Below are 23,327 nucleotides of genomic sequence, written 5' to 3'. Positions count from 1 at the left end.
TGTAGAGTACTCTTCTTTGCTTAGGTTTTAGGGCACTGCCAGACTCCAGACATGCCAGTGTGATGACTTCCTAGCATTATCATTTAAACCGCAGAGTTATTGGCTGTTGCAAAGAAGGGATGGCTACCCTACTGTTGCAAAATCAGAGAAAGAGTAAGTAAGACATGTTAGTTACGTAAATACAACACATATTGCATTACAAATGCTATAGCTGTCACATTTGCGAAAGTTAAAAGTATTGGCATTGTCAATGACAAAGCTATTCATTTCGCTATTTTCAAAACCAACACATAAATACAAAATTTGTCATTTACAATACCAATAGCTCAAACGTTCCTAATGCGAGACCTATTGCATTGCAAATGCTTGTTTTATTTCCTTTCCAATTTCTTTTTAGTCACTCAATTTGTCTTTTTTGGGTCAGACTGATTTGCATATAACCATGTCTGAACTGGGGTGGCAGAGTGGGCTAAAGAACAGTGATGGATTAAACCCAGATCTTTTGACTGGGTGTGAGTGTTTGATTGGTTCAGATGCTCCGTCCATTACCACCCCCTTTTGTACCGCTTTTGGCCGCCATAAGTGTGGCAGGGTATGCTCAGACGTGAGCCCCTTGCTCACTTTGCCACTGGATTCAAGCAAGCCGGGCTGAAGGCGGCTGAAATGCCAGAAACCGGTCCTCGGAAGCTTGTTTCCGGTCCAGGGAAGGCATGGCTTGGCAGTTCGGGCTGGACTGTTCCCATGAGGCACAGGGTCAGACTGATTTGCATATAGCCATGTCTGAACTGGGGTGGCAGAGTGGGCTAAAGAACGGTGATGGATTAAACCCAGATCTTTTGACTCGGTGTGAGTGATTGGTTCAGATGCTCCGTCCATTACCACCCCCTTTTGTACCGCTTTTGGCCGCCATAAGTGTGGCAGGGTATACTCAGACTTGAGTCCCTTGCTCACTTTGCCACTGGATTCAAGCAAGCCAGGCTGAAGACGGCTGTAATGCCAGAAACCGGTCCTCGGAAGCTTGTTTCCGGTCCAGGGAAGACATGGCTTGGCAGTTCGGGCTGGACTGTTCCCATGAGGCACAGGGTCAGACTGATTTGCATATAGCCATGTCTGAACTGGGGTGGCAGAGTGGGCTAAAGAACAGTGATGGATTAAACCCAGATCTTTTGACTGGGTGTGAGTGTTTGATTGGTTCAGATGCTCCGTCCATTACCACCCCCTTTTGTACCGCTTTTGGCCGCCATAAGTGTGGCAGGGTATGCTCAGACGTGAGCCCCTTGCTCACTTTGCCACTGGATTCAAGCAAGCCGGGCTGAAGGCGGCTGAAATGCCAGAAACCGGTCCTCGGAAGCTTGTTTCCGGTCCAGGGAAGGCATGGCTTGGCAGTTCGGGCTGGACTGTTCCCATGAGGCACAGGGTCAGACTGATTTGCATATAGCCATGTCTGAACTGGGGTGGCAGAGTGGGCTAAAGAACGGTGATGGATTAAACCCAGATCTTTTGACTCGGTGTGAGTGATTGGTTCAGATGCTCCGTCCATTACCACCCCCTTTTGTACCGCTTTTGGCCGCCATAAGTGTGGCAGGGTATGCTCAGACGTGAGTCCCTTGCTTACTTTGCCACTGGATTCAAGCAAGCCGGGCTGAAGACGGCTGTAATGCCAGAAACCGGTCCTCGGAAGCTTGTTTCCGGTCCAGGAAAGGCATGGCTTGGCAGTTCGGGCTGGACTGTTCCCATGAGGCACAGGGTCAGACTGATTTGCATATAGCCATGTCTGAACTGGGGTGGCAGATTGGGCTAAAGAACGGTCATGGATAAACCCAGATCTTTTGACTGGGTGTGAGTGTTTGATTGGTTCAGATGCTCCGTCCATTACCACCCCCTTTTGTACTGTTCCTCTACTACTAAGTCAGAGCCACTGGAGTTCCATCAATAGCCACTGGTAGTTATGAGAGGGTGTATGACAGGCAATTCAGCCTACTTGCAGGAAATTCATTCAAGTTTATGGATATATTCCCAATCTAGAATTCAGGTATTAAGTGAGCTTCATAACTTTTACTGTTTTTTGGGTCCCATGTTTACTGGGGTACATTGCTGATTATTGGGGTATTGGGTTCATCTCTAACAGTTTTGAGGGACACATGTTGTTTTATATTCCTCTTTAGTGTATATGCTGTTTCTGAAATATATGCCATTTCATGAATATAGTATAATACTCTTTGATTTAAACTGATTGTAATTGTATAGCTAAAGGTCTTAGAAGTTAAAAGCAACAGATATTAGGATGAGCAGAAATAGCTAGCAAGATTAAATGACAGCCACCAGGTAGCAGTTCAAGGCATTGTACTTTGTTTCCTTACGAGCGCGTGTTGGATTTCCCCCAGTATTTTGTCTATTGCCCCATTGCCAAGAGTTTTAGTCCTGTGGCCCTGAATAGGCAAGGATACCTCACCCCCCCCCACCAACAGTATACTGAGAGTTGCATTTGCAGAGTGGTGGAGAAAGGGGACATGGCCTCTGATCACCTCTCAGAAACACCACTGTGCGGGGCTTACTGGAGGTAACAGAAGGTGTTGGACCTGTAGAACCCACTGCAGCCAAGGGGGCTACATTCCCCAACCAATAGCAGGCCAGGAGGTGTGTTTACAGAGTAGTGGAAAAAGGGGACGGCCCTCAGGTGAGTTGGTGGCTTTCTTTTTAAGAAACTGGGAGCCGCATGGCCCCCCTTTCCTGGACCATTTTCAGCCCTGGGAATTCCATCCCCCGGGTCTGACCCTTTTTTGGTTTTTTTAACAAAAGGGGGGCTGATTTTGGACCCAGGGACCCCGTCCCCCTGCACCCGTCCTATATCGGTTTGTTCATAACTCAGAGTGAAGGGGACCCCCTCCCGGGCAATTTTTGGCCATAAGGACCCCATCTATCTGGGCTGCCCCTGTTTCTTTTAAATTATTTTGGCTCCACCATTATTTTCATTTTTCAAAAGGAAGGGGCTCCCCTTCCCAGGCCGATTTCAGCCATCCGAACCTCGTCCCCAGCGAAAGACCTTAATGTATATTTTTTTTAATGTGGATGGGGCCCACGTGGGTACCTTCCCTGGGTCAACTTTGGCCCCAGGGGCCCCGTCTCCCAGGGCATGCCCTCTCCACTGAGGACCGCTGGGGAGCCTCAAGGCCTTTGTGGTCCTTGAACGACTCCCCACCTTCTGCGAGAGCCGGCATTGCTTTGGGATCCCGGGAGCTGCTGACATGCAGCTCCTTGGATCCCAAAGCAATATGTCTGTTTCCCTGCTTGCTTCACAGTGGGCAAGGAAACAGACACTGCTCTGCTTTCATGAAATCAGAGAGTTTGCTATTGCGCTTCCACCAAGCCATAGCAAGCTGCAATGTCCCAGGGTGGGCACCCCGGGACATTGCTGGAGCCGGCCATGGGGGGTGGTGCTCCCCCGGGCAGTCTAGGACTTTTCAAGGGGGACCATGAAGCCCTGTGGCCGTGCAGCCCCCCTCCTTTGTTCAAATATGCCCCAGGGAGGTGGTGGCAATGGACCCCCTTAATTATTGCATTTGTGGCTCGTGGAGGTGGCAGTCCATGGGGCAGCGGGGAGGCCATACTGCCTCCTCCACATTACTTTAAAAAGAAAGTGTGCTCCGTGGAGGCTCACGAGCCCCCCACATATTATTGCAATTAGCCCCTGGGAGGTGGCAGTCCCTGTAACAGGGGGGTCCATGAGGCACCTCCACACATATTGAATTAGCCCCAGGGAGGTGGCGGTCCTTGGGCTGTGGGCATTCATATATAAAAGTGCCATGGGAGGTTGCAGTCCCCGGGACTTTAACCACATGCGCGCTGCTGTTCTTCTGCTGTCATGCTGACTTTTTAAAAAACCCATTGTTCATGACGAGCTGGGCTCGTCATCAGTGTTTGAGGAGGCTACACCATGACGAGCCCAGCTCGTCATCAGCCTCGAAGGGGTTAATAAGCCCAAGGAGGGGGGTGCACAGCCCCTGGGACCTGGCCCACCCAGGGGTTATTGTAAAGCAAGCCCAGGAGCTTGTGCTTATTTTTTGAAAAATAATGTTCCTGTGAATTCGTGATTATCGTGATTTTGCAGCAATTAAAAAAATATATATTTATGCCATGGCGGGGTCACCGGGGGACCCCTACACCGTCCTGATTAAAGTGTTGGCAGCCAATCAGAGTGGTGCATTTCCCTGCCTTAGCACAAAGGTTTTGCTACCAGAGATATCACTATATTTTCAACTTAAATTTCTGTAAATCTACTGAACGGATTTACATCAAATAACTATAAGCACAATCTGTGCAACAACATCTACCTTTCTGCCAAATTTGGTGTAACTCTGTCCAGCAGTTCGGGCTATAGGTTCGACAAATGCTTTCCTAAGGGACTTAACATTACAAACGCACCCTTATTTCGTGCCCTTATTTCTCAGTCCTCACTGCACAGATCACCCCAAACTTTCCTTGACACACACAACCTTTTCCTATGGAAACTAGGTCCTGTGTGTCAGGCGACTGCCAGTAGGTAATAAATATTTAAGGTACACAGAATAGTAAATCTATATTTATTTTTATATAATTATCTTCATGATATTGTGGTAGGGGATGTTCTGGATACAATATTATTGCAGGACGATATGTTGTCACTAGATATTGTGAGATAAACCCCAATGCCAGGGAAGTGTGAAAGTACATACCCCAAAAAATATACATCAAATTGATGCCCAGAATTATGTGGGAAGAACACTTATATTGTTCCTTTTATTTCTTTTTCTCTTTAGGGTAAGACGCACATCTTGGAAAGGTATGTATCTTCCATGATTGAAGTATACAATATAGATTTGTCTTTGTCACATGCAAGATTTCATATAGCATTACAGCCCACTGCCTCAGACTATACTGGTTGCTAAAGTCACTGAGCATGAGTTAAAGGCCGGTCCTGCGGGTAAGAACCTATAATGAGAGGGATGGCACTTAAAAACTGGTATAGCCTGAGACAGAAGTGCTATAATGGTACTAGAACAATCCGCCTACTGAGGGTAGAGTGCTCTAAATTAAAAAGGGAGAAACAGAAAAACAAATATTGGAATGTTTGTACCACTAAAGGCCCGAGCCACACCCTTATCTACACTGCAGCTCTCAACATTGCAATAATCTAATAATCCTTACATTTAGGTTATATGTTTTTATAAATATGATACCCTTTCGTGTGAGCTGTATGCTATACAAATACACATAACATATAAGGTTCAACGTTCACCAAAAAGTGATATATTTGGTGTATTGCTTTGTATTGTAGTTTTATATAGCACTTAACTACCTCTAACAATGTCGCAAAGCATTTTCAGGCTGATGAATAATTATGTATTGTACTTGAGATTCGTAGGTCTGCTTCAGATGTGTCATGATGAACTTGTTGCTATGCTAAATCATGGCTTGAAGCAGAAGGATTAGTTTTGAAAAGATTCACATAGGAACATCCCATAATATACTTACAATTTTTCTACTAATATTGATTGTATAGGAAAGTATCCTTGTGGATGAGAATATGAGCTTAGATGTAAATTTGTAGCATGGTCTGCAGGAAGGTTGTGACCCAGAGCAGAGGATCCGACACCATGCATAAGTTTATGGGGTTTGCTCGAGCTGAGGAAGTCAACCGTCGTAGCTCTTAGGATTTATGGGGTTGATCTAGAAGTTGTTATGAGCTACCCAGAAAATTGAACAAATGCTACAGTATTGACTTCATGGGGTTCTCCTAGAGGCAGTGGTAGGGTGCCACCTAGAAAAACATGGTCGTTGGATTGCTTTAATTACTCACAACTCTGTTGCCTTTTCACCAGGTTCATGCTATACAAAAATCAAATACATACATACTTAACTATTTGAGTGATTTTGAAGTCATTTTTCTGTCCTATTCACCATGCCAGTCAGGGACTAGCCATATGCAAATCACACTTGGCACTACTCTAATGGGAACATTTAAGTCTGAACTGCAAGCCTGGGTGCCTGACTGGTTTCTTGCATCATCACTAGGGGGCTGATTACTATGCATTAGGATACAGCTCTTGCAGTCGGTCAGAGCCATTTGTACCACATTGTAATCAGCTGGTCGGATTCCCTACTGACCTATCCATTAGGATGGTGTCGGAAGGAAAGGAATCCTACCAGTCATTACGACTGGCTTCCAACCGGCTCGGAGAGCCCGTCCGTCAGTCAGAATGACTTCAGTAATCCCAAGGGCGGCTCTTTCCGCCCAAGGGATTACAGTGTCAGATTCCTACAGCCTTTCCGTGCTGGCCTTTCAACTTTGGGGGCCCCGAGCAGGGGCCCCCATGGGTGCACAGCCTCTGGTTGGATGTGCCCACCTGTTGGTCGCTGCATCCCTTGGCAGGCAAAGGGGTGCAGCGATAAACTGCACCTCGCCATTTTACAATGAGAGCATTCTGGTCGGAATGCATGCTCCCACTGTAAAGAATAGGAGTGCGACCAAATAGTGGGGCCGATTAGGATGGCGGACGGATGCATGACCGCTGGGCTGGAGGCGGCGGAAAATGCACCTCATTGTCCGCCAGCAGCGGGCCTTCCGTCCGCCACATTGGGAAGGGGAACTGGGCACATTTACCGTCTGCCGCGTAAAAACGTGAACCGCCGTGGGAACACACCAGACATCACGGCGGATGGAGCCAATCCATGCTCCCCGCTGTGCGGAATGACGTCCCGACCGTCCGCAATATTACGATGTCGAAAACAAACCAGAACACCGCAGCGGAAACACCTCCATCTCGTAGACGGTGGAAGCACCACAACAGAGAGGGAAAGCATTGCCACGAGACCCACCGCACGAACCCGACTGCCATGGACCCAGCCCTAGTGGGTGTGGACCCTTGCCTGTCAGGTTTTCCACCATGGGGGTGTGCTTTTGATGTGGGTTATTGAGGGAGGGGTGTGTTCATGGTAGGTATGGGTCCTGATTTGCCGAATTGCATGGTACCTTGCGGCCGCCAATTTTTTTCCGGTCTGACCGCCGCAGTGGATTAGCTTTGGCCCTTCCGCTGATACTTACATTTGTCTATGTTATTTTCCGCTACGGTCGTGGAGGGTGATTCTTTACGTTGCCCTGGCCGTGTTATCTTAATTGTGCGGCCGGTCACTCCGCTGCACTGTCGGCGGTTGGGCCTGTTACTGTGTCCACTCCGTCCGCGGCGGTCGGTTTTTCTATGGTTCCATCCACGGTGGCAGTCTTTGGAGACATCCATCCACCGCGGTTGGGTTTTGCTGGAGGGGAATCCTAATAGCACCGCCGGTTTCCCCACGGTCCAGTCGGACGGTCATTCCCGCGAGACTTTTTTTTTTTTTTCCCGAGTCCAATGATTGATCTCCTATGGTGCTTATATATTTTGTACCAATGGAACAGCCGATATCCGGTTCATGCCCGGCCCCCACTTGGCTGCTAAAACTACCCCAAGGTTTGCCATAGATTGGCAAATCAAGTACTCAGTGCCTCTTTGGAATACGGTGGAAAGCTGAGGGAGAGGTGGCCCCCATAAGATTTGTGTCCCTTCCAGTTTTTCAGATAAACTGAGACAGCTAATCCCCGTTAATTCCTTTGGTACTTTGTCTATATGGTGGTTATGAGGACAAAAAAACATTTTTTTTAAATAAATGCATGTAGAAAATATTTAAATTTTCTATATACATTTCTTATCACAGTTCAAATATCAAAATGACTGAAGGTGCAAAATTCATAACATTGCAAAAAGGGAACCTTTTAGTATGCTACGTGGAATATGGCTACACGCAACAGAAACAAACAGCTGACAATATTAATTGGCAATACACCAAACACTATTCCAATGCATATTTTGGGAGGGCAACAACAAAGGGAACTACTGTAATAAATGTGAAAGAGCATAACTACCCCCCTAACGTAGCAGAAACTGGACAATTACTCTCCATCCCAACTTTAAAAAGATTAATTGCCAGAGCTAAAAAATCTACTACTGACACCCCACCTGCCCCCAAAATATTCAGTGAAGTTCAAATACCACCTCGAAAAAAGAATTCTAATGTTTGCAACTCCCACAAACTTACTAAAACCGCAATCTTGTGAAACATGGATGATGGATAGTACATTTAAAACATGTCCCAAAGCATGTTTTCATTTATACACAATCCATTGACAATAGCAACATCCCCTTCATTTATGCACTATAGCCTAATAAACAAACAACTACCTATGTAGAGCTGCTAACAAAACTAAATCAAGAAACTTATAACTACTACCAACAAAAAATTATCATTGACTTTGAACAGTCAGTGATACAAGCCATCCTGAAAAAAATACCCTCACACAGCAATACAAGGTTGCTATTACTGTTTTAACCAAAGCATATGGAGACACCTTCAAGAATCTACCCTTGGGGGCTCTTTATGATGGCGGGCAGACTTGGTCCGCCCTCCACTGTAGTGGTGATTGAGTCTGACTGCCATGCGTGCTGCAGTCCCGCATACACAATTATGATGGGACGGCCAACCCTGCGGACTGCTTCTGCACCCTTAACATTGTGGCGGTGGCTGCTAACAGCAGCACAGATGCGATGTGAAAAAGAGCATGTTGTGCATTTCACTGCACTACGTGGCAGGCACTACACTGTGCCTGCCACTTGGTGCAGTGAAATGCAGGGGGTACCATGGGTACCCCCAGTACTCTCACACCTCCTACTAACACAAGGGGGACCCGCAACGGTCATCTGAAGACAATCTCCGCCAGCCGTTCAATGGCCGTTCAACCGCCACAGAAAAGCTGGATTCCGCCAGCATGATAATTGTGCCGGCGGAGCTTGCTAGGCTCCGCCGCCAATGTGAGCATGCTGACCCCTCCACCAGGCAATCGTGATGATTGCTACTGGTGGAAAAGTGGCAGAAGGACTTTCCGTCCGCCGCGATACCCACCACCATCATAATGTGGTGGGGGTAAATCTCATTACAATGGCGAAACGATCGTCACCCCTGGCCCGGCGCAGGCGATTTCTCCGCCATCGTAATGAGCCTCGTAGTGTAGAGTATGCAACTAACAGCAGCTTTGCATGTGAAATAAAAAAACTAATTGCACTAGCCTACGTCTCAATAACAGAAGTTGCTGAACACTACAATTTATTAATTGAAAGCCCCTATTCCAACACAATGAACATAAACTAAGCCCCTACTTGACAATTTTGCGGACACCTGGGTGGAACGACTACATAGGTCTGGACATAGAAGACAACCAACATTTCACATTCCATACTGGAATGTGTAGCACAGTACCATAGCCCAGGAAGCAAAAACCATCAACGTGGTGGAAGGATGGCATAATGCTTTCCAATCCACAATGGGAACAACTTAACCCACCCTACATAAATTACTAGAATCTACCAAAAGAGAACCAAGCTACCAAAAACTAAGTGGACGATTTCGATGTCGGACTGGCCTGAGTCGTCGGACATTGATTGGGTACTGGGACCGACCGACCCCCTGTCGGCAGTCTTAACCCAGCAATTAGAATGCAACGGAACACTGTTCGTCGCAGTCCTATTCTTTGCAATGGGAGCATGCATTCCGACGGGAATGCATGCTCTCATTTTAAAGAGAAGAGGTGTAGTTCATCCCTGCACCCGTGGCAGGCACCTCAGGTGCAGGCTGCAACAAACGTCCCAAAAGAAAATAAACACTTTAAACAACATCCCTGCACCATGTGGCAGTAACCATTCGGTGCCTGCCACTCAATGCAGGGATGTTCATGGGGGGACCACAAGTGCCCCCCAGGGCCTATAGTAGGCAAGGCGAGAAGGGGGCCCGGCTAGGGGCTCCCAAAGTCACTTTCCACCTGCTTTTTCATGGTGGGTGAACTGCCATGTAAGGGCAGGCTGAAAGGGACATTGTAATCTCTATGGCGGTGCCTGAGAAGGCACTGCCCTCTTTGCAGGGAATAGGAGTCAGACCGCCACCTTGATGGGATCCTTGATCCTAACGGATGGGGTGGTCTTTCCCCCCCGACAGCCAAGCTCTGACTGCCTGCACCCTAATGCGGCAGATGCCACATCCATCATAATCAGGCCCTAAGTCCTAACCTAGCAAAACAAACTAAAACAATGTATGAGCATTAACCATTCAAAGTAAGACTCTACCCCAACAATAAAGGACTACAATACTTAAAAACCATTGTAAAATCCATACTCTAAAAACGTCCCACACCCAGATAAAAAGCACCAAATTTGCAACTTAAACATTCTTTTAAGATATAAAATATATAATTTAAAATACCATATTTATATAAAAATTAATTATTATTTATCATATTAAAATAATATTTATCCTAAAAAATACCAAACTACACACATTTCAAGTAAATACTTCAAGGCTGATTGCGATGTCGGGCAGAATTGCTTCCGCCCGTCACAGTCTGGTACATGGGGCCAACTGACCCCGGTCGGCGGTCCCAACCTGCCCATTAGGATGCAACCGAACACTGTTTGGTTGCATTCCAACATTTCCCTATGGCAGCATGCATTACGGCCATAAGCCGGCTGTAATACATGCTCCCATAGAGAAATGGGAGGTATTGTTCATTCCTGTAACATGGTGCCCCCAACCGGAGGATGCACACACAAGGGGGCCCTGCTGGGGGCCTCCAAACACACTTTCTGACATGGTTTTCATGTTGGACAGGCCGGCATGTAAGCCATGGCGGAAACCATGCATCATAATCTCAAGGGCGGAAATCTCTTTGGGATTACGTGCCGGGTTCCGAATGGCCAACGGGCTCCTAGAGTCCGTCGGAACCCAGCCGGAATGACCGGAGAGTTTCAATTCTGACCGACTGCTTCATAATCAGCCTGTTAAAATTGAAACCGATGATGGCAGTCGGAAAGACTACGACCCAAGGTCAGAGTCTTTCTGACTGCCATTGTAATATGCCCCATAAGAAACAACCAAATATATAATAATCCTACCTATGTATAAAACAAATCTAAACATATTAATAAAATATTAACAATAGTAAATAAATAAATAAATAACATTTCCCACCCACTATAAATAATATAAAATTCCTTACTATTTTGTAACTGCAGATTTTCATCCAAAGAGCAGGTGAAAAATCTAGAGTCCATGAAAATCCACATTTTTTATATAAATAACCCCCTAATAAATGGAAAAAATATAACTGTCCAAAACCAAATCCTCCGACACAATCTCCATAGTGTAGAATCATTAAAAAAATGAAAAACAGTTTTAAGAAAACAAAACGCTCCAAGAAACCGGAAAAATAAAGGAAATGTAAAATATTTATTAGTGTGTTAGAAACTAATACACATTTCCTTAATAAAAAACTTCTTCCAACTCCAAGTCTGGAACAAACTAGCTGTAAAAAGAAAAAAAAAACATATCCCTCCCTCACAAACACACACTAATAATACTAAATAAAAAACTTAAACAAAGTCAGATTCCGACAGCCGTTTCGTGTGGGGCAGACTGAATCGAAACGGATGTCCAAACGGTCATCATAATCGCCCGCTCAGCAACTGTGTCCATGGAGCTGTATGTATCGACTCCCGACTCCGAAAGACTCGGGCTGTCCGAATGACTTTCGGAAACTGATTCGGACTGCTCGAAAGGTTTCCGTGCATAATACTTGGTTGGTTGGAAATGTGTACGATTCGTCGGAAATATAGGTTCTGAATCGGATTCGGAGATTCCGAATCCCATTTGGAGTCTTTATGAACGACATTGGAATCGGCCCCTAAACATAAACATTTTAGTAAAGCTACTCCAAACTACATTTATGAAACAAAGGCTGCTACACACTAAGGATTCTATTACGATGCCAGATGGAAAGCCTCCGACTGACAGTCAGATTCCCCTAGACCGTGTTGGAACCCATCCACCCGAAAGGATGTCCAAACGGTCATCATAATCGCCCGCTCAGAAACTGTGTCCATGGAGCTGTATGTATCGACTCAGAAAGACTCGGGCTGTCCGAATGCCTTTCGGAAACTGATTTGGACTGCTCGAAAGGTTTCCGTGCATCATAATTGGTCAGTTGGAAATGTGAACGATTCGTGGGAAATATAGGTTCTGAATCGGATTCGGAGATTCCAAGTCCCATTTGGAGTCTTTATGAACGACATTGGACTCAGCCCCTAAACATAAACATTTTACTATAGCTACTCCAAACTACATTAATGAAACAAAGGCTGCTACACACTAAGGATTCTATTACGATGCCAGATGGAAAGCCTCGGACTGACAGTCAGATTCCCCTAGACCTTGTTGGAACCCATCCGCCCGACTCGGTCGGAAACAATTCTCACCGACCGATTAAGATGCTTGCAGTCAGAAGGAGACCATTCGGTCATTCCAAATCGGTCCCGACCAGCATTCGAGAATCCAAGTCGGTCGGAGCCGATTCGTACAGCTCAATGGACAGCATTTCCGACTGATTGATTATGATGTCGGATTCCAACAACCTTTCCAACTCAGTCTACCTGCCAAAAAAAGCTGTTAGAAACGAACTTTAGGGTCCCCTAGGAAGCCGAATCCCTTCATCCTGAGTCCTCCATTTTGTGGTTGAGGGGGTACCAAAGGGATCCCCCTGTAAAAGCCATGCACACTGATTGTGGCAGGCTCCATGGGATGCTTGCGACAGGGTGCAAGGTTTTCCACAACCACCCATTTTCCCCATAGGCGCCTGTGTTGTCAGTCAGAAAACAGGCTCCCATTGAAGTCAATGGGAGTCCTTCCGAACGGTGTTCAGAAGCATCATAATCGGTCGGGAGGAACCGCTGACAGTGAGTCAGTCTGAACCGAATCCGAAAACGAGTCAGGCAGTTTAGTTTCTGACCTACATCGTAATTTACTATCCCCACTCCAAACTAACTTAATTTAGAGAAAGTGCTGGACACCATACATACATAATGTACTATTCCCACTCCTACCTAACTTGGGGCCTAAGTACAATGTCAGGCTTACTTAAGTCCGGCTGACATCGTTTTAGTCTTGGGACTGCCCGACCTACTGTCGGCGGTCCCGACCAACCTATTAGGATGGGACTGAACAGTGTTTGGTTGCACTTATATTATTTACAATGAGAGCATGCATTCCACCCAGAATACATGCTCTATTTGTAAAACAAAGAGATGCAGTCCATCCTTGCACCCCATGGCAAGCACCTTGTCTGCCACTGGGTGCAGGGACAGAAACTGTGCACCCATGGGGTCCTTACTGGGGGCCCCCAAAGCCAACTTCTGATAGTCTTTCTGTGTCAGAAAGGCCAGCACAGAAAGGCTGTCTGAATCAAACATCGTAATATCTCGGACAGAAAGAGTCACCCTTGGGATTACTGAAGTCATTCCGACTGTCGACAGGCTCTTCGAGCCCGTCGGATGGCAGTCGGAATGACCGGTCGGATTCCTTTCCAAGCGACACCATCCAAATGGGTCGGTGAGAAAGGATTTCGACCAGCAGATTACGATTCAGTAGAAATGGCTCTGAACAACCGTCAGAGCTGTATCCTACCGCATCGTAATCGCCCCCTTAACCCAATGCGTGCTTGTGACGGATCCGCTCCGTCACAAGCCACGGGTGAGCTGTGCTTGTGACGGAACGGCTCCGTTAGGGCCCGCTCGCCGCGCCTGCGCGGCGCGAATTCCGCACCTGCGCTGACGCTTTAATGGGCGGGCGGGTTCGTGACGGAACCATTCCGTCACAAGCACAGCTCACCCGCGAGCCGTGACGGAGCGGTTCCGTCACTAGTACGGAGCCGCCGCGCGGACGCCCCACCCCCTTAGCGCTGCGGCGGAATAGCCGCCGCAGCAAAGGGGCTAACGTAAATAAATTGCAGGACACTAAACATATAATTTACTATTCCCACTCCAACCTAATTTAGGGGCCAATTACAATATGACCCATAAAGGCTCCAACCTTTGTATGGAGCCTTCAGGGCCACTTCTTAATTGTACGGTCATTTTGGCTGGCTTCCGATAGGCTTGGAGAGTCTGTCCACCAGTTGGAATGCGGCCTGTAATCTCAAGGGCGGCTCTTTCCACCCTTGAGATTACGATGCATGCTTTCGGACATGGTTTCCAAGCCGGTCTGTTCAACGTGCAAACCATGTTGGAAAGCGTGTTAGGGGTCCCCGAGCAGGGCCCCCTTTGGTGCATGGCCTCTGGGCTGACCAGGGCTTTGGGTACCAGCATTTTTTGCGGCTCTTCATGCTGCTGCCAATGACTCCCCATTGCACCTGGAGGTGCTTAAAAGCAGTGTAACCCTCCCGCAGCGCGGGACACTCTCCTTTGCTTTTGGTCAGGACACCATCGAGCTGACCAGGACAAGGGGTCCCAGGACTCTTCGCAACTCTTCATCCTGTCGTCAACGATGCCCCATTGCACCTGAAGGTGCTTAAAAGCAGCGTAACCCTCCGCAGTGCAGGACACTCTCCTTTTGCTTTTGGGCTGGACACTATGGGGCTGACCAGGACTACGGGTCCCAGCACTTTTTGCTGCTCTCCATCGTGCCGCCAATGATGCCCCATTGCAACTTGAGGTGCTTAAAAGCAGCGTAACCCTCCCGCAGCGAAGGACACTCTCCTTTGCTTTTGGCAAGGACACCATTGGGCTGACCAGAACTACGGGTCCCAGTCTTTTTGCAGCTCTTCATCCTGCCACCACCAACGCCAAATTGCACCTGGAGGTGCTTAAAAGCAGCGTAACCCTCCCGCAGCGCGGGACACTCTCCTTTGCTTTTGGCCAGGACACCATTGGGCTGACCAGGACTACGGGTCCCAGCACTTTTCTCGGCTCTTCGTTCTGCCGCCAATGACGCCTAACTGCACCTGGAGGTGATTAAATGCAGCGTAACCTTCCCACAGCTTGGGACGCACACGGGCGTCAAAACCTGGAGGAGGCTGGGCTGGGCTACCCCACTAACATTCTGTCTCCCTGGTCATTTGCATTTCCTTTCAGGTGACTTTTCTTGTGCTTTCGTGGTGGTCTTAGTATGTGACTGTAGTAGAGATTGTGGGTTGGACAGCGCACTCCTATATAACCATGAAACAATTTTATCAGTGGTACTCAACTTAAAGTTGTATGCATGCTGGGTGGGAAAGAGCGAGCTGGTCCCTATGTGAAATCAGTGATGAATGCAAGTGTAAACGTTCACTTGCCCCATCACGCACTGCTGAGGGTGCAAAGCTGTGTTTGCTAATTTTAACAGTGTACCTGATCAACACTACTTTAATATTCAAATAGATTGTTCACACAATTTCTCACAAAACTGAATTCTTTTTTGTTACAGATACCCTTCCGCAATTGTTATATAATTCATATATGCAAAACACAGTGCTTTTACACATAACATATACATCAAAACAACAATTAAGCTGTTTGATACATGAAATCTTGATAGATTCTCCTGTCCGTGTTGTAAATATATTTTTCTAGTTTATTCATTAATTAATATTTGGGGTCAATGGGCAAGAGGAAGGCATGTGAGGGAGGCTTGGGTGACGGACACAAAAAGAAGGCCAAGTAGGGCTAGAAAAAAACCCATCACACAAACCAAGATACAGAAGTGACATTATGGACAGAATTGATAATCTCCTGCTTGAGTGTGAGGGTATTCTCGATAGCACCCTTACCGACACCGTATTAATTAATAGTAATAGTCCCAGGCAAGCTGTGGCAAATAATACTCCTAATAAAAAGCATATCGATGATAAGTTTAAAAAATCAGCTGGGCAGGTTCAGTCTCTAGAATCCCAATAGGCCACCTCTGCAAGCCAAAATGTTATAGTAGTTCCCTCTCGCTCCTCACAAAATGTTCTGACTGCTTTTCTATGCAGCAATAGATACACCACTCTTTCAGAAGCCACAGTACCTTGCTCCCAAGGACAGGGACTCATGAACTCAGGGTGTTTGTAGCGACTAACACTGGCTGTATTTGCCCAAGATTTCGCTGCGACTGTTGAGGCCCAGCTTATTTGGAATAATACATTTCTTAGTAACCAGCAGGCCATAGGTTCCCCTATACACTCTTCCCAAGGGTCTATATCTGCGCAGTTTAATGAGCAAAATTCAGGCTCTTGAAGCCTCTATTCTTAATCTTACTGACTCCTTATCTAAAGTTCATACAGCTATCCAAGAGGTTAAATCATCAATAAGCGAGCCCTTCATAAGTCGACCCTATATGTAGCAAGGTTTGGGACAAGTCAGGCAGCCCCCATTGCACATCACTGACCAGGCCACACATGGCCAGAAGAGTTCAGCACCATTTCCTCAGACAACTAGCACTAGTATGGGGCATATTCACCCTGGTAGGGAGACTAAAAATGTGGTCACTAATTGGAAACCTTTACATTTATCTAAGGCACTCCCATCTCCTGTTATCCCTATTACCTCTGGTTATGGCAGAACCATCGCACCGCGGGGACATACGGGGCAGCCAGTACAACAGGCACTTGTAATACTGTGTACATGATAAATGTGCCTAAATGCCCAGGCGACCGATCACTGAGGACGAGAATTCCCTCCAGAATAAATGTACTCAATGGATTTGTCACATAAGGGGCTGCCGGTCGCTAATCAGGGATGATATTATCAGGACACACATCCCCTGGAGCCCCTTTGGATTATATTGCCCTAATACTCCCTCATTATCGCCTTGTCGAGAATCTTGTAGATTTTGATATTCGTACCCAAGAATACTCCTGTTCCAACATTCGCTTTAAATTTAACCTCCCTTATAAAAGCTCACACCCAAGCTCATCACCTCTTAAGGAGATAGATTGAAGGTTGCTCCCACTTGTGGGAGTCTCAGGTGAACAACACAGAACTTCAGTCGGGGAAGGTGTCATTATAGCCGACCTAGTTTTGGCCCTCCCAGTACCAATTACAAAACCTACAACCCTGTTTAGTGTAGTGGGAGGGTCGAACCTCTTGGGAAACTTGATCTCTAGAGGTAGTGAGCATGTTGAGCATTATCATATGACCTCCACATTAGTAGTAATTTCTTGGAGTATAGCTGGACTAGGTTCTAGGGGCGTATCTTCAGAGTGGAAAACCTTTATTGAGCAGCAAAATATCTGCCTCTTCCACAAAACCTGGCTAGTAGATTCCCTTTTCCACCCAGGGTATTTAAACTATCATATTCCGGTCATACGGGGGTCAAGGTTTGTCCATCTGGGGGGCTCACAATTTGGATTAGACAGCCTATCTGCTACAAAATCCAATAGCTTCCAACCGAGATTAACAATATTCTCACAATTCGGTTATTAGGGGGACCCCTTGGAAATATTGATGTTCACAACGTTTATGTTAGGGGACTTAGGGGGGGGAAGAGATCAGAAGTATTAGCAAACCTTGATGCCCGTTTAGATCAATGGTCTCAAGAGTCACTAGTGATAATTGGAGGGGATTTATTTTGACATTTGAGCCCCTTGGTAGCGAGGATCAGGATCTTGCAATATAGGAAGTTGCCCTGTGGGGTATTCCTGGCTTGAAACTAGCACACATCAAACGATGGTCAGATGTCACAATCCAAATCAGAGATAAGATGCCACTAGAACAAGTTATCGCATTCACCTATCTAGGGATCATCCTACAAAAAGATATGAGATGGGGTTGGCAGATTGACACTGCTTCATTAAAACATGGGCAATTATCAGGGGCCATACGAAGTGAGTTTAATGCCTCCTTGATGAAGCCAGTTAGTCCGGTCCTACAAATTTATGAGATGAAAGTGGTCAGCTCAGTGCCTTAAGGGGTGGAACCTTGGGGGTTCAAAAACCTGACTAAGCTATCACTCGCTGAAAACAGGTTCCTGAGAAACATCACCAATCTCCCCCAAAGTACTTCGGCCCTTCCACTGCTGCAAGATCTAGACAGGAAAGCATTGGCTGATCAAGCAAGGCTCAGTTCCATATTGTACTGGTTAGAACTTTCCCCATACGCCGCAGGCCGTAAAGATGTAATCATGTCACATCGGTTTCATAGGATCAGCTGGCTGAGATTGGTTACAGCTTCTCTGGCGAGTATTGGTATGCCTGAGTTGTGGGAAAATCCATTGTGTTGCCAATTGCCCTCTAAAAAGATTGTAAAAGAAAGATATTGGGAATTAGTTTACCACAACACTTTCAGAGATAGTGATAGTTCATCGCTAACCGGGGCTTTTTTAACAGTCAAACGTTGTCCAAGTCTGGAACAGTACTAGGGTGTCATATCCAAACCATTCGATCAGAAGTTGTATTTCCAATTTAGAGTGGGAACTCTACCATTAAGAACTTATACAACAAAATGGGCCAAATCAAGAAATACTAACTGTTGCTTTTGCAATGCACTGGGTGAGTCCTATGCCCATGTACTGTTTGTCTGTCCGCCTACTCTGGTCCCCGCAAGTGTGGCTGACTCCCATTTGTAGGAACTTGGGACCTAGAACGAGTAGTACAGCTCTAAGAATATTGTGTACTGACACGTTGCCGTGTATTACAATAGCAGTAGCCAAGTTCCTAAGCTGGATGTGGATAATCAGATCCCATACCACAGATGTTGCATGAAAATCCACCAATTTCAGTGCTACAGATGTACTTCAGTGGTGATGTCTGAAATTCAAGTTTCCCGTGTCATTTTTTATTCACTATGGATCTTAATACTAATATGATATGCCTTCTTTTTAAATTTGTTAAATTTTTAAACTTGCCTCATGTTTGTTATGTGACATTTTAATATTTTATTCTATTAATTCATGGTATTTTATTATTGTAAATCTCTTGTTGTCTTATCTGTGATTTGCTTTTATGACATAAACCTTTGAATAAAGCTTTTGGAATTGGACCTGCATGGTTGGAGACTGAGGGGACACCTTGAGGTGTCTGCTTTGGAGTGCAGGGCTGAACGACAACTCCCATTTCACTATGGCAGCATTAATGTTCCTATAGTGAATATAGGAATGCGACGAACAGTGTCCGGCCGCATCCTAATGGGGCGGTCAGTCCCATGACCGAGTCGGTGTCAGGCGGAAGTGATTCTACTCAACTTCGTAAGGAGCCCCTTAATGTAAAGTGCTGGACACTAAACTATATAATATACTATTCCCACTGCAACCTAACTTAATGTAAAGAAAGTGCTGGACACTAAACATATCGCATTTATTAATCCCACTACAAACTATATCTTGGATCTTCTTATGATGTTGGGCGGATTCACTTCCACCCGACACCGACTTGGTCATGGGACTGATTTCAATGCCACCTAACACAGTTTGGTTGCAAGGTCCCTTTCCTCAATGGGAGCCTGTGTTACGGCCATAAACTGGCCATATAACAGAAGCTCTCATTGAGGAAAGGGAGGTGCAATTCATCCCTGCCTTCCGTGGCAGGCTCCTCAAGGTGCCTGCCACAAGGTGCAGGGATCACCACGGCCTCCGACCGGAGGCCGTGCACCAAAGGGGCACTGCAGGTGGCCCCTAAACACGCTTTCCGACATGGTTTCCTTGTCGGACAGACCAACAGGGAAACCATGTCGGAAAAACAATTTTAATCTCAAGGGCAGTAAGAGCTGCCCTTGAGATCACTTGCCGGCTCCCGACTGGCAGGCAGGCTCTTCAAGCATGTCGAAAGCCAGCAGGAATGACCGTCCGGCTTACTTTCCGACCTCCTCTAACATAATGAGGAGGTCAGAAAGTAAACCGGCCTGCCCACTATGATGCGGCCCTGCAGTCGAAACTTTACGGGCCGTATCAGGAAAGGCGCTGGACACTAAACATACATAATTTAATATTCCCACTCCAACCTAACTTAATTCAAAGTAAGCGCTGTACACTAAATATATATTATTTACTATTCCCACTCCAACCTACAGTAAGTCAGGGAAGGTGCTGGATACTAAACATGCGTAATTTAATATTCCCACTCCAACCTAACTTAATTTAAAGTAAGCACTGTACACTAAATATATATTATTTACTATTCCCACTCCAACCTACAGTAAGTCAGGGAAGGTGCTGGACACTAAACATACATAATTCACTATTCCAACACCAACCTACATTAACTCAGTGAAGGTGCTGAACTCTAAACATACATAATTTAGTATTCCTACTCTAAATTACATTGAGGGGCTGATTGCGATGTCGGTCGGGAAGGCTCCGAACAGCATTCAGATTTTCCTAACTTGACTCGGAAACATTTCCGACCGATCAATTACGATAGGAAGGTAACCGTCTGGTCATTCCGAATAAGTTCCGACCGGCATACGGAGCCTCGAAGTCGGTCAGAGCCGAATCTTTCTTGTCCATGGACTGCGTTTCCGACCGACGTATTGCGATGTCGGATTCGGGTAGCCTTTCCGAAACGGTCTTTTTGACATGAAACGGCTGTTGGAAACTGACCTCTTAGTAGGCCTTCCTTAACCCAGAGGCCTCGAGTTGGGGCCTGTGGGGGTACCATTGGGTCCCCTCTTTCCAACCATGCATAGTGTGGCAGGCACCATGGGGTGCCTGCGACAGGATGCAAGGTTTTCTGCAAGCACCCCATTTTTCAATGGGCGCCTGTGTTGTCGGTCAGAACACAGGCTCCCCTTGAAGTCAATGGCAGTTTGACCGAACAGTGTTCGGAAAGATCGTAATCGGTCGGTCAGACTCGCCAAACTCAGTCAGGGAAGGTGTTGGACACAAAAAATATATAATTTACTATTCCAACTCCAACCTACGTTAAATTACAAAACTTCCTACAGACTTAACCTTTCTAAATCTGTTACACCATGCCAATATACCTTAAACTGAACCACCAGCCCACTAATATAGTAAAATAATATTTACACCATATATTGCAACTTAAAATAAATAACATACATTTCACATAAATAATTTTTACAACAACATTGATACATTATGTAAAATCATATAAATAAACATAATTATATTTTTTTTGCCCAAACAATTTACCTCAAACAAAATAAACATCATAATTTTAATAACTTTATTTTTTCGTGAAATCATTATTTTTATTTTATGTTTTCTTAAATAATCATTTAATTACCAAAAAATAAAAAAACTACACTAGTAAATTCAACTTTACTATTTTTTTGATTCCTCAAAATAAAAATGTTAACAGAATTTTTTAAAATAGCGTTAACTTTTTAAAAGTATTAAATACATTATCCAAAATGTTAAATATTTTTTTAGAAGAAAAAAAAATTTCCATAAGAAATTCCCCCAAAATATATATTTTTTACAATAAATTCTTCAAATTTTAAATTGAAGGAACAACTTTACTAAAAAGCTAATGATAAATTATTCAACAATCTTTTTCTATTTAATATAAAACCCAAACTATTTGTTTCCTTTTTAAATAATCAAAAATCCCAATAAAAAAAGAAAATGCACAAAAATATGAAGCGATTCGGACAGCCCGAACAGTTTACTTGCATCGTAATCAGTCATTCTTACATGTCTATGAATCGGTTGGAAGCATAGGTTCTGAATTGTTTTCAGGGTGAATTGTTTTCAGGGTAGCCATCCCGTATTCCATCATGGTTTGCCTGAACCTTTGAGTTTGTCACGGTCGAGCACGACTAGATAACCAAAGTTGGCACTTTGTAACTCTATTGTCACTTAAATATTTACAATTGCAAATCTCCGGTTCCACTGGATTTTTGGGTTTTTTGGTCCTAAATTCTTTGTTTAATTTTATACATTTTTCAAAATTGGTGTGGGATTTTTCTTGTGTGGTGTTTCGCTTTATTACTGTTTGAAGTGCTGCATAAATACTTTACACATTGCCTCTAAGTTAAGCTTAACTGCTTTTGTGCCAAGCTACCAGAGTTGAAAGCACTGGTTAATTTGGAATTTGCTTGTGACTTAACCCTGACAGAGAATTGTGGTTGCTGCTGGAGTAGGGGTTCACTTCTCTCAACCAGCAACCCATTGTCTCGCAACTTTATAATAAACATTTATTTTTGAAACCATGTTTTGTTTCAATTTGTTTTTATTACAGTAACAGTTTCTGCATATGAAATTTTGTGTGTGATTAACATAAAATGTTCAGATATAGTCTTCTACATATTTTCAAATCTCATAAGCAGTTGATTTTAGATAAGGCAATCAATCTTTAAAAAATATTAATGCTAAAAAGATTTGTAAGACAGTGAGTTATTGGTTGAGGGGATTGTAGCCCTAATCAAGCAACAACATCAATCCTTGTTAGGGGGAAAAAAATAAATTCACTAAACTTACCTGTGCTCAGCTACTTGTAGCTTGGCACAAAGGCAGCCAGGCTTAACTAAGAGGCAATCTGTTATGCATTTATGTAGCACTCTAACACTAATAAAGTCAAAACCCTAATCAAGAAAAATACTGCACCAATTTTACAAAATGTAGTACATTATTATAAAGATAATGAGAGGAGCAAACGTAATTCATGAGTGCTAAAGGCCCACTAGTAGCATTTAACTTACAGGCCCTAGGTGCATGTAGTTACACTTTAATAGAAACTTATAAGTGAAATAAAATTGCTAATTGAATGTAAGTGAATGTTACCATGTTTACCTGAGTTAGCACAATCACTTCAACATTGGTTAGCATTGATAAAGTTCTTAGGGTCCTAAAAGGCAAGAGTAACTGGTTCAGATAACAGGAAGGGTGGAGGAAAAAAGGATTGGGTGTGACATTTGAGAAAGATTAGAGACAAATGAAAAACGTTGATGCTGTCACCTGTGGGTAGAGCTGCCGTTTGAAAAGAGGGCAACAAGCAAGGTCCAGCAAACAGAATGAAAGCCTTCCTGAGGAATTGGGATGTGTTGGGCTTGGCCTTCTCTGCAGGGTTAACCAAAACATTTGCCTTCTGCCCTTCCTATTTTCAGAATTTTATGTATGTGTTGGCATTAGGACTCTTAACCACTGCTAAACAGTATAAAGCACTTGTGCTCATTACTTAAACATGGTACAATTGGCCTACACCCAAAGGGCACATTCCATTTACTTGTAAATCCCTAGTAAAGCAGTACTGCTTGTACCCACGGCCTGTAAATTTGATGCTACTCGGAGGCCTACAGCACTTATTGTATCACCCACTTAAGTAGCTGTTAGAATCAGACTTAATACAACTAGAGAGACTTAAGAAACAATTGATTAGAACTGAACTACATGCCAATTTTCTCACCGATTGTCTCAATGCTAACATAACATCGACTGGGTTACAAATAAGAAATAGACCAATAATAATAATAATAATAATAAAAACAGCTTGTATAGCGCTTGGTTACACTAGGAAACAGTGTGTC

The 23,327-nt window shown here is 44.9% G+C and overlaps 1 protein-coding gene across 1 annotated transcript in view; it reads left to right on the top strand.

Annotated features, from left to right (window-relative positions):
* The window catches only part of LOC147710014 (E3 ubiquitin-protein ligase TRIM39-like), a 541,081-nt gene that overhangs the window by 253,367 nt on the left and 264,387 nt on the right, over window positions 1-23,327 (top strand). The window contains exon 4 of the mRNA XM_086920687.1: window positions 4,797-4,819. Coding sequence (XP_086776813.1) covers window positions 4,797-4,819 — 23 coding nt within the window. The remainder of the gene's footprint in view (window positions 1-4,796; window positions 4,820-23,327) is intronic.

The sequence above is a fragment of the Lissotriton vulgaris genome, chromosome 5, assembly GCF_964263255.1.
Source record: "Lissotriton vulgaris chromosome 5, aLisVul1.2, whole genome shotgun sequence".
Classification (NCBI taxonomy): domain Eukaryota; kingdom Metazoa; phylum Chordata; class Amphibia; order Caudata; family Salamandridae; genus Lissotriton; species Lissotriton vulgaris.
Note: the sequence above shows the minus strand (reverse complement) of the source record. Positions and strands in the feature narration are given on the sequence as shown.